This window comes from Tamandua tetradactyla, chromosome 25 (genome assembly GCF_023851605.1).
Source record: "Tamandua tetradactyla isolate mTamTet1 chromosome 25, mTamTet1.pri, whole genome shotgun sequence".
Classification (NCBI taxonomy): domain Eukaryota; kingdom Metazoa; phylum Chordata; class Mammalia; order Pilosa; family Myrmecophagidae; genus Tamandua; species Tamandua tetradactyla.
In genome coordinates, this window is record NC_135351.1 from 13,903,976 (window position 1) to 13,919,581 (window position 15,606).

Genomic DNA, 15,606 nt, shown 5'->3' on the forward strand with positions numbered 1-15,606 from the left:
ACATCAGGTAATACCATTTCCACCTGCTGCTCTCCAGCCCCCGGGGTGGTAGTGACTTCCTGTGGAAGCTACCCTCTGGGCTGCCTCAGTATCCCTTTGTCTGGCTACGCAGCTCTTCTATCATCATTGCAACTAATTCCCTGTATTAAATTCCCCCAGGTTGAAGTGTCTTGAATGGCTACTACTTTCCTATTACATTTTTCTTTCTCAGTTACTTCCATTTTCATCTTAGACTGCTGTGTTTTCTTACAAAACTAATTTCTTATTTCACAGAATTCATGTTCTCTTGAGTTTTGAGAGCATGAATCAGAGCCTTCCTAAACTTTTCAGTTCCCCAAAGTAAACATATTTCAGAAGGCACATTTCTGCTACCTCTTGAATTACCAAGCTCCTTTCCTTTTTAATAGGATTGTAGGTCGGTCTTTTGCCCCTTGATCCTCTTTACTCCCTTTTAAATGTAGGAAAGGCATGATAATATTTGCCAATTAATGGATGCATAAATACCTTTGTGCCTCGTTGTCCACCTGCACTCTGTTAGAGTCTTTTTCTCAAGTTTTAAGCTGTCAGACAGGTTGTTGGGACCACTTCTTCCCAACTTCTGATTCCAGCAATCATGTGTCAAGTATGGCTTTTTTGAACCCAAGAGGGGACTTTTTAATTTCTGCTTCCTGATTTGGATTCTACAGTTTCATGACTTAAAAGGGAGTTTAAATATTTAACAGTATATGATAATTCACATATCGATTTGACTTCTGAATCTATCAAAGTTATGTTCTAACCTTACTCTGAGTTTTTGCGCAGTATCTGAACTACGATCGTCCTTCCAGATATTATCACAAATGCACACAACTGGAACCATAAACAGTAGTTTATTTACTAAGCATAAAATATGACCACATACTCTATTTTTCACTGTGTGCTGAGCTAAATAGCTGCAGAAGTTTCTGTGATCATGCTATTTAATAAAGCCCAGCACTCCATAACACTATTCCCTCCTCTTCTGTGTAAATCCAAGCCTTTAGAAAACTTATTTTTATAAAATGCAGAAATGTAAAGAAAACACAGAGAAACAACAGGAAACTGTGTGCAGGAGTTGCAGTTTGCACATTTCCCACTCTGGACAAAAAAAGTACATTTGGGATATGATAGTCACAATGAAGTAAATCTTCACAACACACACATGCACACACACAGTTTTCTTTCATGGGTGTCTATGTAATGCGAGTACATTGTAGGCCTGGAGTTTTCTGTAATTCAGAGCAGGCTGTGACTTGTCCCTTGCCCAGTTTACGATTTCTGAAAAATTTACTGCTGTCTCACTTCCTGCTGAATAGGAATTATTTCCTTATTCTTTTAAGCAAAATCTTAATTATTTTAAAACTGTGCTTTCAGGGAAAATTCAGATGTTGGATTCCTTCATACTCAGTTTAGGATTTCTGGTGACAAATATGACTGTTACTCATATGATGCGACATGAGGTGAGTCACAAATGATAAAACATAGGAGTTGCTCTGGAGAACGGAAAGTGGGGCACAATCTCGGCTTTGTTTCTTCACCATGAATGCCTTCTCCCTTCCCAAAAAGGGCTTGAAGACTATGAACGGCATTTTGGATGCCATCTCTCGGGAAGAGAGGAAAAGACTCCCTTCGTCAGAAGACATTTGTCTTCTTATGTAAGTGAACTTGGACTCAATTATGTGACCTGTAAGGGCAAAGTGTCTCACTATTGTAACTCTTTAAACTTTGTTCTCTGCGGACTTAATTATTTCATCCCTTCCTTCAGTAAATGCTTTGTCACCTGCTGTGTAGCAGGTGCCATGCTAGGCAGTGAAGGGGGAGTAAGGAAAAAAGCCAGATTTTGCTAAATTCTCCTCTATCAACTGTGTGTGTTTGCACCGAATTTGCAAGGAGGGGCGTTTTCTCAGGTGTTGGATTATTTTATTTCATTGTAAATGGAGCTGAATTAGTGATTCCTGATAGAATGTTAAGACTACAGGGCCTGGAGCCAGATAACTTGGGTTTAAAACTGGCTTGTCCACTTTTTAGTGATGTCATCTTGAGCACATCCTCGTCCTCAGTTTGCTTATTTGCCCCCTAGGGTTAAGTCTCCTTGAGAGAGATATGGTAAAGGCTAAGTAAGGCACTCAGTTTAAAGTGATTAGTTGGCAGATGGTAAATTCTCACAAGTAGCTAGCTGTTAGCTATACCCATAGGGCTTGAGTTTTATAATGCTTTTGAAGTAACAGATTTTTTTTTTCAATCCAGCCACAGTTGCATAGTTCTTGGGATATGGGATTTGGAGGTAAGGTTGTTATGTGTGATCATAGAAAGAGCAAAACCAGTGTGTCAGTGAGGGTCCCTCCAGAGAAACGGAACCAACAGAGTGTGTGTGTGTGTGTGTGTAAATAGATGTGTTATAAGGCATTAGTTCACATGGCCTTGAAGACTGATAAATCTGAACTCCATAAGGCTTTGAAATAAGGCGGGCTGCAGACTGGATACTCTGATAAAGGTGACATTGATATCCTGAGTCTGAATTCCCCCGGGGAAGCTGCAGGCTGGAAATTCTGAGTTGTTGACGTCTTGAGGCAGAAGTTCTTTTGACCTTTGGAACCCTTAGTTCTTGCTGTTAAGACCCTCAGCTGATGGGATGAGGCCCACCCACATGATGGAGGGTCATCCCTGTTCCTTAAGGTCAATCAATTGTAGGTGCCAACCCATCTATGTAGCATGTCCACAGTCACAGCTAGGCCAGGGTTTGCCACACAGCTGACTACCACCACCAGCATCCCATTTTGAAATTGAACCTGTGCACCCATACACTAAGCAAGTCTTCATTAAAGGGGCACGCAGCTGTGACTGGGAGAGGAAGGACGGCTGCATTTACCATAGCACAGGGCTTCAAAGAGGTGATTTATGAGGCTGAAGATGGTTGCCACTGTGTTTATCCATTTAGCTGGTTTCTGCAGGATACAGTTTTTCCTAAAAAATTTTTTTAATTAAATATATTAGGGAAATGATTGCTCTTAGAAGTATTTGGATTTTGATTACAGCTGGCCTGATGCTCTCTACTAAGTTTTCAAGTTAATCTTATCATACTACCATATTGCCTTTGTGTTCTGGAAATTCTGGAATAATCTGGACTACAAAATTAAAATCCCCAAGCATAAAATTAAGCCAATCTTTCAGTGGTGCTCTTTTAAAGATTCTATTTAATAGTAATGAATCGATCAGGTTGCTGTAAGAAATTGATTGGACTGTGGCAAGATTTTTTCTTTTCTTTTTTTAAATATTTTTATTGTACATAACACAAACATACCAACATTCTATACGTGGTTACAATCAGTGGCTCACATTATCATCACATAGTTGTGTATTTATCACCATGATCATCTCTTTGAACACTTGCAACTCTCCAGCAAAAGAAATAAAAAAGAAAGAAGAAAACTCATGCATGCCATAGCCCCTACTCCTCCCTCTCACTGACCACCGGTATTTCAATCTGTCAATTTATTTTAACCTTTGTTCCCCCATTATTTATTTTTTTATCCTCATTTTTTACTAATCTGTCCATACCATAGATAAAAGGAGCATCAGACACAAGGCTTTTGCAATCACACAGTCACATTGTGAAAGCTATATCATTATACAATCATCTTTAAGAAACAAGGCTACTGGAACACAGCTCTGCAGTTTCAGGTACTTCCCTCTAGCCACTCACTCTAATACACCATAGACTAAAAAGAGGGTATCTATATAATGTATAAGAATAACCTCCAGGATGACCTCTCGACTTTTTGTTTGAAATGTCTCAGCCACTGTGGCAAGATTTCTTAACATCTGTTCTTTAAAATAGGAGTTGATTATTTCAGACACTTTTAAAAAGATCAACGTTATACTTGTTAGCACTTAATTGAAATTCTTAAGGCATACAATATGGAAGGTGGTTAGTTATGGTAATGTAGTAACTTAATTCCAGTATGTCTCTAATTGAAAGTTTATCGGTTTCATTCGATCAATGAAACTGCTGGGAGAAAAGACCCCACTGCAGCTCTCTTCTCAGTTGCTAAGGTAACTTTCAGTGAACAGCTACACTTACAGGCTGGTGAGGTGACTGTAAAACTCCAGAATCGTAGCATTTGATGAATCATCAGAGACCCTCAAATGAAATTCACCTTATAGAAGAAAGAGCACCTCATTGTATCATGGCTCTAGCATCTTAAAAAGGATACATTCAGGTCATTAGCATATAAACTTAAGAATATTTTACCATAAAATGTATTATTGGCAGTGTCGTTCATGGGTGGTGCTGATTTGAAATCAATATAAATTTCAAAAATGTACCTTTTAGTTTTTAAGTTTAATGGCAATATAATAAAGTTGTGCCTATTTATGTTCACTTCAGTAAAAAGTAATTTATCTAAATGTTTCAGGAAAGAACTTGCAAGGACAGTTGTGACTGTGGGTGGTAAGAAGTGTTCAGAATTTTATTTATTAGAATATTAAATAATGGACAGTGGGGGTTTTATGAGCATCTTGGAATCAAGAATAAAGTTATGGTGGGTGGGCCACGGTGGCTCAGTGGCAGAGTTCTCGCCTGCCATGCCAAAGACCCGGGTTCAATTCCCGGTGCCTGCCCATGCAAAAAAAAAAAAAAAGGAATAAAGTTATGGTCAAATTGAAGATGGGAATTAGAATCCTATTTTTGATGCATTGGGAATTTAGGATGCTGGAAACTATAATGAATAATAAACTCATTCACCAACAAATCTTGTCAAATTTTAGCATTTTGCCATATTTGCTTCAAATCTTTTTCTAAGTAAAATAAATCAGAAATAAAGCCCCTTCTGTCCATGTCCCTGATCCCATTTTTCTCTCTTTTGGTAGAGAGAATCCTTATCTTGTATTGGTTTTTCAGTCTGAAGCATATTTTTCTACCTTATATACTTATAAGCAGCATATATTACTGTTATGCACATTTTAAAAAACATTATATACTGTTCCATTGTACATTTCAGTGGCAGCTTGCTTCTTAACCCTTAAGATCATTTGAGATTTAAACACACTGATACATGAACTTTAGTTTACCTGCTGCAAATGCCACCATTTATCTAGATGTCTTATATTTATAGTGGAAAGTATTTTTAGGCTATTGGACAAGCTGCTTTTGATGAGTGTTTTAATCTATCTAAAATATGAAACCCACAGATATATATATATTTTTTTAAATCACTTCTTTTTTATAAAAAAATGTTGTATGCTGACCTATTCAGATTTTTTCTAATAGTTTTTAAATTCTGAATTTCAATGATTATGATTACTCCAGGATACAGCTTATTGCTTGTAACTGTTAAGACACAATGCTAGTCTAAGATGGAGTTTCTTAGAGAAAGTTCTAATCTTAGATTTGAGCTCATTTTTCCCCCTTTTGCTTTGTACGTATGACTATCCATGCCCGTTGTGTTCTTAATCTCTAGATTACGACCAGCAGGTTGCTATTGCTGAAGCACTGTGTAGACTGGTAATTAAAAAATCAAGGGGTGACTTTGTCCATCAGTGGTTTGAAGATGAGGACATCGCAGAAGCTTTCAAAGAAATGAGGGATCGAGAGTTTGAGACGGTGAGAATCCTGGTCACAAATATTCTGTGTAATCAGCGTTAAATATTAAACATCCTCTAAGCACTTCCTGGTGTGTTAGGTTTAGGAGAGGAGTGTGCTTCTTAGATGTGACTCAAGTTCTCGCTCTTCAACTTACTGTTTCATGGGTAAATGAAATAATTTGAAGACAAGTCCCATAAAATATGCAAATACAGGGATACCGAGAAAACCCCTTTTTAGGTGACTTGGACTGGAGGCAGAACTAGATGGATTTGATGGATCCAGGAGAAGAAAATGTTAAGAGAGAGCACTTTTCAATGAACTTTGAAGGATGGCGACACTTGGAGAAGAGAAAGGGCATTTCTTTTAGCCTTGCAGATCAGAGTGTGAGCAGTGAGGGGACGCTGTCATCGGCATGGAGTGTCCTAGTGGTTGAGGCTGTCCCCTTCCAGGATGGTTGGATTGCAAGACGTCCAGCCTCCATGGTCAGAGGGAGCAGTGATATTCAGTGTCCTTCCACACGACCTGGGTTTATGGTTTTGGTCGCATCTCCATCTTTATCCCAAAATAGCTAAAACATTTTTTCTCTTTTTAAAAGATTCTTAAAATGGGAGCTTAGATATTTTAGGAAAAGCTAATGTTCTCAATGAAGAGTTCATGTTGACCAAAACTTTTCTCCTCAAAACTCCCACGTAACAAAGGTTATTATTATTTTTTAAATCAAATCTGAACTTTTAAATATATTGTTTTCAGATGTTGAGCCTAGTGCCACAAATGGAGTTTAAATAACCAGGATTCAGTATGACATCAATGGAAAGACCATGAATTTTGGGGTTATCCTGACTTGGGATTGAATGCCACTTCCCTTGGTTATTTAATGTCTCCTTCTTGGCAAGGTAGTTGACTTGTGATGCTTGAGTGTCCTTATCTGCAAAGTGAAAATAAAATTTACCTCAAGATGTGGTAATTAGGGTGGGCCATGGTGGCTCAGCAGGCAGAGTTCTCACCTGCCATGCTGAAGACCAGGTTCGATTCCCGGTTCCTGCCCATGTGGGGAAAAAAAAAAAGTGATAATTATATAAGAGAATCTGAATGTGCCTGGGGCATCGTGGGCATTCAGATATTTGTTTTCTTCATCTTCTCTGTCATTCTCTTATCTGTCAGGGAAACTTAATGTAAGTAGGATAGAAGTAATTATCCTATTCTGAAATCACTGTTCTCCCAAACCAACTTCTTAATTGAATTGTTTTAGATGAGAGGCTTAGACTAGTGATATCTATTTTGTCTTGAATATTAGCCACCGAGTGGGAGGGATGTTTGAATATAAGAGCTGACCCTTGCTAATAAAGAATGAAATCCTGAATCAATGTCCATATTTGGCTTTAGAATTCGGGAGGCAACAAATTTACCTTCCTATCAGCTGTTGGGTAGGTGAATTCTAAAAGTAATCTTTGTTCTTAGGATGTATACAGGGAGAGAGAATGCAGAGGGAAGAGGATAGAGATTTCCTGATAAAGAAGAGGAGAATTAAATAATAAACCAAAATAAATCCAAAGTTGATAAGTTTAATGGGTTTGCAGGTGGCTTGCATTGGACAGGAATTGGGGCTGATTGTTACGCAATAGGGTAAGCAAATATTGCGATCTGAGTCATTGATAAAATGCATTTCTCTTGCTTACTCTCCCAACTCAGTAAAATGTAATTTTGTGTATGATTTTTGGAAACCCAAGCATTTCTCAACTGAAAATCCCATGGTAGGGGGTTGGGAGAAATCCTTCCAGAAGTATGTGTCTGGCATCCCTTCTTTGTGATGCAAAGTATTGTTTCAGCTAGCATATAATGATGAATCCTTGTGAAGGATTATGATGTTGCTGGATACTGGAATTTTAGAAGCAAACGCTGCTTCTGCATGCTGGTAGGGGCAGTGTTTAAATAGGGATGCATTGGTGTTGTGTTTTGTTTTTTAAAAGAAGTTTGCCTTGTTTACTTTGAAGGACAGTAGACAGTTTCTCAATCTCCTGAACAACAGACTCGGCGACCAAAGAAGGTAAGATGTCTTTCTAAGCATTATTTCATTTACTAGCTGTGTTCTGAAAATGTCTAACATTTTAAAGCAGTAATCTAGGGTCTGCTTTGTTGTATTTTAGTAAAGTGTTTAGGATATATAATTTACCCAGCCCTACTGAGTTGTTTATTGAGTAAAAACCTCAGAAAATGAACCCCGTTTGCCTAATGACTCATTTGAGCATCTTTAAACATTATCTCAGTCCATCTTTTAGCCTATTTACTTATGAGTTGGGATATTTTTAATACTCTATCCTCCAGGGATCCATAGATTTTATAAAGGGCAATTTCCCAAAGACTGGAGCTCCCTAGAGAAAGGCATATTATGGATGGTTAAGTCCTTGATGAGAGAACATTGCCAAGTTCCCTCCCCTTACTGGGAATCTTGCCAAGTCGCTGAGCTGAGATATAGAATCTGTAAGCCTGGCTTGAACGCTGATGGTTGCCACTCTCCATTTGCAGGTATGAGACTCCCTACCATACTTTTTGCAAAGAGAATTAATGGCATACCCTCACTTTAAATGCTTTGTTGTAGAACATCTGAAAGTTGTGTCTGGGGTCCACCCATATTTTACTTTTTTAACCATGGGGTTTGTTTTTTTTTGTAGGGTCTACTCATTTCCGTGCATTGCTGCTTTTGCCGATGGGCATGAGGTATGTTTGTTTGTCCTGGGGGTCATAAGGATGGTTTCTAGTGAAGCACAATAGTTAGTTCTACATAGGTGAAACTTCTGCTTTTGTTACTCAGAAGGGCTTCTTAAAAAAAGAGCTAACTTATCTTAGAGACCCAGACCCTGAAGCTTCTTGTCACTTTCCCTGTCTTCTCTCTTCTTATGACCTGGATGCATTACTAGTAAGTTTCAGGGCTCTCCTGTTACTATTGGATAAAGGAATTTTAGGGTCCATACTGTATAAATGCAGTCAATTACAAGAACCTAGTACTATTTTATCCTTATTAAATTATAGCTAATATTCATGTTTAGACAGGAGGGAAAAAGCAATTTCCTTATTTCCTCACATCTTTCCTCCTAGTTGATGCTTCCAGCTCTACCCCTAGCAATTGGAGCCAGGCTCTTGCCTTTCTAGTTCACTACAGTAGTCCAAGGTTGAACTTCATCACTTTCTTTTGGTTTCTAGAGGAGCCAAGCCCTTTGTATGAAGGTATCTGTTCTAGTTTGCTAGCTGCCGGAATGCAACACACCAGAGATGGATTGGCTTTTAATAAAAGGGGATTTATTTTGTTGGTTCTTCAGAGGAAAAGCAGCTAACTTTCCACTGAGGTCCTTTCTTACGTGGAAGGCACAAGATGGTCTCTGCTGGTCTTCTCTCCAGGCCCCTGGGTTCCAACAACTTTCCCTGGGGTGACTTCTTTCTGCATCTCCAAAGGCCTGGGCTGAGCTGGGAGTGCTGAGATGAAGAATGCGGAGCTGCTTAGCTGTGCTACATTGCGTTCTCTCATTTAAGCACCAGCCAATTAAGTCAAACGTCACTCATTGCAGCGGACACGCCTCCTAGCCGACTGCAGATGTAATTAGCAACAGATGTGATTCACGTACCATTGGCCTGTGTCCGCAGCAACAGAACTAGGTATGCTCACCTGGCCAAGTTGACAACTGAATCTAACTAATACAGTACCCCAACCTACAGAATTGCAGTTTCAGGGATGAACTCTTCAAAGGTCTTTGAATCTTGACTCAACTGAGGTTTTCTGGAACTTGTCTTGAAAATGTCCTCAGACTATTTCTGTCTTGGATTCAGAGCCCCTTTCTCAGCTTCCCTGAGCTGAGCTTCCAATGCCTTGACCATGCTTCAAATTCCTTCTCTCTAGAATTGATTCTGGTGGACTAATGCCCATATCTCCATTCTGTCTGTATGTCCTCAGGTAGGCTGAAGATTCCTCATCTCTGCTTGGCTGTTCTTCCTTCTAGGACTTTGAAATTCTATCAGTTACAGTCAGGGCATTTCCTCTTACCCCTTGCATTGGCTTCCAATAACATGGAATTAAAAGTAGGCAATTAAACTCTTGTGTCGGATGCACCTTATATCCAGGATGGGCAGATGAGTAAAAAATACAGATTAAATAAATTAATTAATAATGGGGGAGGGGTACACAGGTGGTTCAGTGGTAGAATGCTTGTCTTCCATACAAGAGACCCAGATTCAATTCCCAGATCATATACTCCCCCCCCAAAAAATTTTTTTTTAAATAATAATTATATAGGAGACAAAGAGTAAAATAAATTGAGTAGTTGGAAACACTAGTGGTCAGTGAGAGGGAGGGGTAAGGTGTATGGTATGTATGAGTTTTTTCTTTGCATTTCTTTTTCTGGAGTAAGACAAATGTTCTAAAAAACGATCATAGTGATAAATACACAACTATGTGATGATATTGTGAGCCATTGATTGTACACCATGTATAGAATGTATGCGTGTGGCAATTTCTCAATAAATTTTTTAAAAAGTAGTCGATTATAACAAAAAGAAAAGATGCCCAAGAAATACTGTTTATTGGAAAAGCCATTCATAGACTCCTAAGCCTGGTGTTCGTTCCATCTTTAGGAGCTGTATCGATTTGCCAGAGCTGTTATTATAAACAAACACACTGGTTTTGATAGAACAACAGGAATTTATTGGCCCATAGTTTAGAGACTAGAAGTCCAAAATCAGGCCTTGCTTTCTTCCCAAAGACTGCAGCATCTGATGCTGGCAGCCAGCAATCTTCAGGGTTCCCTTAACTTCTCTATCGGCCTCCTGGCACATGGCCTTGTCCTCTCTTTTATCCTTTGGTGACTCCCCTGTTCTTTATAAAGCCTCCAATTAATCCAGACTAAGACCCCCCCCTCATCAAGTTGGGCCACACCTTAACTAAAAATATAAATCTTCAAGCGGCCCTATTTTCAGTGAGTTCACACCCACAGGGGTTTGGGTTAAGATTATTTGTGTTTGGGGAATGTAACTCAACCTACACTGGGGATCAAAACTTTACATATACTTCCTACTATCTGCATAGAAGATATCTAGGATGAAATACATGCTAACGGCGCATGTGGGGAGGTGCCTGTAGGAAATTGGGAGGGACATTAGAAGATTTTTACTATTTTCTATAAACAGTATATGTTGTTTGAATGTTTCCCTTTTTTTCTTAATTTTTAAATTTTTTTTAAAAATATAAGAAAGAAACAAACATTCTTAACACATGATCATTCCATTCTACATATATAATCAGTAATTCAAATGTTTCCTTTTTTGTTGTAAGCATATATTTCTTTTATAATAGTCAGTTAAAATAAAGGACTTTTGAAACCTTCAAGTCTTAGCTCTGCTCTATTGGATGGCAGAATAGATGGCATTTTATGTAAAATGTAAAAAATATAGATATATAAAAAAATTACATTTTATCACAACTATCTCCTTCTCAAGCGATTGCTAGCCATAGGCTGTGTGGATTGTTACTGCATCACCACAGAGCTGTTTCCTCCGTGATTCTTACAAAAAAGAAAAAGAAAAAAAAGATAGCTCACGGGATAGAGTCATGTGATACATTTAAACATGCAACGTGCTAAGGTAGTGAGTCTTTTAAGGAAATGGCTCAGTCACATAAAATAGAAACTCTTGTCCTACTTTGTAGAAATGGATGGAGCAATAAAAAGAAGCCCTTAGACTACTGGGCTAGTGCTATTCCTGGAAAAGTGTAAGTTCTGTTTTTAAAGGAATCATTTTCATCTGGCCCTTTCGCGTAAGATTTATTTATATACTACATGTCGGACTTCTCTCACAGGTGAAAAAACCAGCAGATGAGAAATTAGAGGAATTCTGGATTGATTTCAATCTGGGAAGTCAGAGCATAACTTTTTATATAGACAACACCGAGGTAACGATGTTTCGTCTCTGATTAGACCCAAGTGCTCAGAGATTGTTGATATGCAAGTGCTGATGTCTTTCTTTTCTTTCCTTTTTTTTTCCCCCAAGAGTACTTTGTGGGATTCAGTCAGACTTTTCAAGGAAGCAGTGATTAACTTTAGCATAATAGGTAAGTTGAAAATTTTAAACCATTCCACATTTAGTTTGGAGTATTGTTTCTGTTTATATTTGCAGTATATATTTAGCTAATTCTAGAGCAGCTATTTACTGTGCCTGGGCAGAAGGGGGAGAGGTTAGGGGGGCAGTGGATGGAGCATTGCACAAGGGGGCAGGATACAGGGCTTTGTGATTTTGGGGTTTGGAACATAATCGCTTGTCTAGTTTATTCACTGTAAAGTGGTTATAATAGCTGTCCTCCCTATCCCAGGGAATTCTGGTAACTATTAAAGAGTTTAAGGGAATGTGTCGCCACTTCTATTTAGACATCAGCCTCTGGCCCCCTTTTAAATCTCCCCTCACAATTTGGTGGGTAGGGTTGAGTGGCCCTTTTCTAGATGAAAACAAATAAGTTCTTATCCCAGTTCAACATTCTGACTTTAATCTTCCCTCATTAGGATTCCTGAATTGGGACTTTTAAAATTAATGGGATATTTTTGAAAGTAACTCCACACACATAACATTTTTTGAGTTAATAGAGTTTACCAAGGGGTTAAAACGAAGTAGTATGTAATTTTGTGGATATTATACCTCACTTCCTTCTGAGAGGAACTTGAGACAGCTTATACCTTTACACCAAAATGAGAGAGAGAGAAAATTGGAGCCACAGAAAAGAAGGAAAATGTCTACCATGAGGGCTAATCTACAGTGACTACCACAGAGATTCAAATTTGGTTTGTAGCTTCCTGGAAGCCAGGGTGAAAAGTGAAATACAACCTGTAACAGGATTCTCCTCTTAGAACTCCTGGGGAGAACAAATCCTGCCTAGTTTTGAAGTCTAACTGGAGGCTCTCCCATGGGACTACTTAAGATAAAATAGTCCTTCAGTCCTGAGTTCCCTTAGTTGGAAACTCTGGCTTATATGAATTAACTTGAGTATTCTGTTAAAAGATAATTTTTAAAAATGCACAATGATGACCCTCAAATGTAAAATGAACATGTGTCAAAGATGTTATCTAATTCATTAGTTAATGGGGAAACCAATAAGATGTAACAACTAGTCCCAAGGAGAATTCAAGGAACTACACGTATAGGCACTGATTAAATTAATTTACAAATATATGCAGGACTGGACAGTTGCCTCCCACAGACACAATTCATTTGCATTTCTGTGGACAAAAATCAGTTTTCTCCAACTTACAGAGTGTGAACTAGCTCAAAGATGTTGGCAAGCATGCAGAGAATGTGAAATGAGGCATCCCATCATTTTTTGGGGTCCATTTTAAAGTCTTTTACAGTTTTCCCCAATGTAGTTCTTTTCAGTGCCTGTGAGAATTTGTTCCAGTGCACAGGAATTTTCAGTTTCTCCTCTTGGGGATTATTAGAAATCAAGGGGATTTGAGATTGGGAGTTATTAGTTTACACGCTGCCAGATTGTCATACGCCAGAACTGAAACAGCTTTTAAAAGGGGAAATTTAATAAGTTACAAGTTTACAGTTCTAAGCCTATGAAAATGTCCAAACTAAAGCATGCAGGGAAAGACATCTTAATTCAAGAAAGGTCAATGTGTCTAGAACAGCTTTGTCTGCTGGGATGTCATGCTGGTCCCTTGCTAGTCCCTTGTTCCCAGGTCCTTTGCTTTCAGCCTCTGTTCCTGTGGGGGTTCCTCACTTTGCTTCTGCAGGGCTGGCTTTCATCTCTTGGCTTCCCTTGGCTCTCTCCAGGTTCTGGCTTGCTTGACATCTCATGGCGATGTCTGCTGGGCTCCAGGCATCTCCATACATCCATATCTCTGTTCTCCACGTGTCCATATCTGTGTGAGTTCTGCTGTGAAGTTTCTGTCGGCTCCGAGCCTTCTGTTATTTCTGGCTCTCTCCAAAATGTTTCCTCTTTTAAAGGACTCCAGTAAACTAATCAAGACCCACCTGGAATGGGTGGCATCACATCTCCATCTAATCAAAAGGTCACACCCACAGTGGCGTGCGCCACAAATCTGTGGAGGTAATCTAATCACAGTTTCCACCCTGCGGTGTTGAATCAGGGTTGAAAGAAAGGGCTGCCCTGACAAGATTGAATCAGGATTAAAACCTGGCTTTTCTGGGGTACATAATACTTTCATACCAACACAGGAAAAGGTTAGGAGCTAAAGCAAGTGACGGAGGCTTTCCCAGTGAAGCTCTGAGAGAATGAAGGAAGAGGAATAGAAAAGCTGGGTTTTGGAAGGCTGGGAGAAGAGAGAAATGTGGGAAGGGGAACAGCAGAAACGAGGCAGTCACAGAACAGAAAAGACATTTTACGTTGAGTTGGCGTTTCCTCTTAACTATAGTAAAGGCTTATAGCCATCTCTCTAGGAATGTAAATTAAGTGCAACTATAAATACGAATTAAGAGCAACTTTATTATGTAAGATACACAAAATGTCATTGATATTTATGCTGAGGAAATACACATCTTTCATAAGAGCTTCCGTGGGGTTTCCCCTCTGTGGTACCCTTAATACTGCTCTCCACATTATAAATTCATCAACCCCAAATCCCAAAGCTACTGTGTAGTGGTTTTCGTGAACCAACTTGGCAAAACTAATATTCCGGACTGTGTTAATAGATCACATCTCTGTGTGACTTCATAATTTATAAAGTGCCTCACAGTATATGGAAGTGATAGGCGTTTCCATTTTCATAGCCAAGGAAATTGAGAGTGGCCTTGCAAAAGCATCAAGACTTCAGTTTTGTACCCAGAGCCTTTTTGGCTGAGAAGTTGACATTGTTTCCAGCCTGATGGAGGCGTGGGCAGCCCTCAGGGCTTCTTCTGACATTTTTTGGTTGCATTTACTCTATGGCTCAACCAGCTAGCTGCTGCCTTTTGGTATATTGTTCAGAAATACTTTGTTACAGGATTTTTGTTGTAGTGATTAAGTCTCCACTCCAATTCAGGTTTTGAGGGATCACAGCTTACTCCAGCCCTGTCCTCCTCAGGAAATTCAATGTAAAATTCAACACACATTAAAATTTAAAATTTCTAGGAGCCACGTTAAAAAAGGAAGGGGTCAAAAGTGTATTAATTTTAATATTTAATCCACCAGGTCAGCAATATTAATAGTTTAACATGTAATCTAATATAAAATTGTTAATGAGATATTTTACAGTCTTTTTTTTTTTTGTACGAAGTCTTCACAACCAGGTGTGTCTTTTGCACTTACAGCACATCTCAATTTGTGCTGACCACCTTTTTCTATTCTCAGCAGCCACATGTGTCCATGGCCATTGTGTTGGGAAAAGAGCTTTGCCTGCTCCTTCATAGAATGTACAGCTTTTTATCTCCTGCTGCTTCCAGCTCAGCTTGAACTTATTGTGGCTCATTCTTTTTTTTTTTTTTTTTTACATGGGCAGACACTGGGAATCTAAACCGGGTCCTCTGGCATGGCAGGCAAGCATTCTTGCCTGCTGAGCCACTGTGGCCCACCCTGTGGCTGTTCTTGAGCTCTATTTTAATTGTGGTCTAAGGTAGTTTCTCTTCTGAAACCGCTGTGCCAGTTAAAGGGCTGATGCCCTGGTAGAAACTCAAGGGGACTGTTGTCAAGAAATCTCTTGTGGGGATAGTTCCATTTCTCTCCTTCAAGTGCAGTGCACTGAAATGGAGGTGGTTTATTCCATGTTTCCAAACTGAAAACAGTAAATTTTATTTTGAGCTCTAGAAATCGAGGGTAATGCTCAGAGATAAGGAGAGGGAGGGGGAGGTATGGAAGGAGGGCAGGGAGAAGGAGAGAGAATGAATGATACCATATTTAGTAATAGGGAAGCAAAATACCTGCTGGAGGTGGTAACTTTGTATTCACAAAATGGTCTTAAAGCAACTGGGTAATTTGCAGAAGACAAAACTACCTCCATTGCTTTGCTGTTCAGGCAAATTACTTCCTATTTCTGCAA

General features: G+C 39.1%; 1 protein-coding gene across 1 annotated transcript in view; it reads left to right on the forward strand.

Annotated features, from left to right (window-relative positions):
- Positions 1-15,606, forward strand: part of SYCP2L (synaptonemal complex protein 2 like) — a 124,346-nt gene that overhangs the window by 39,997 nt on the left and 68,743 nt on the right. Inside the window, exons 9-16 of the mRNA XM_077143315.1 lie at positions 1,393-1,478; positions 1,585-1,673; positions 4,434-4,468; positions 5,478-5,620; positions 7,594-7,646; positions 8,272-8,317; positions 11,442-11,534; positions 11,633-11,693. Coding sequence (XP_076999430.1) covers positions 1,393-1,478; positions 1,585-1,673; positions 4,434-4,468; positions 5,478-5,620; positions 7,594-7,646; positions 8,272-8,317; positions 11,442-11,534; positions 11,633-11,693 — 606 coding nt within the window. The remainder of the gene's footprint in view (positions 1-1,392; positions 1,479-1,584; positions 1,674-4,433; positions 4,469-5,477; positions 5,621-7,593; positions 7,647-8,271; positions 8,318-11,441; positions 11,535-11,632; positions 11,694-15,606) is intronic.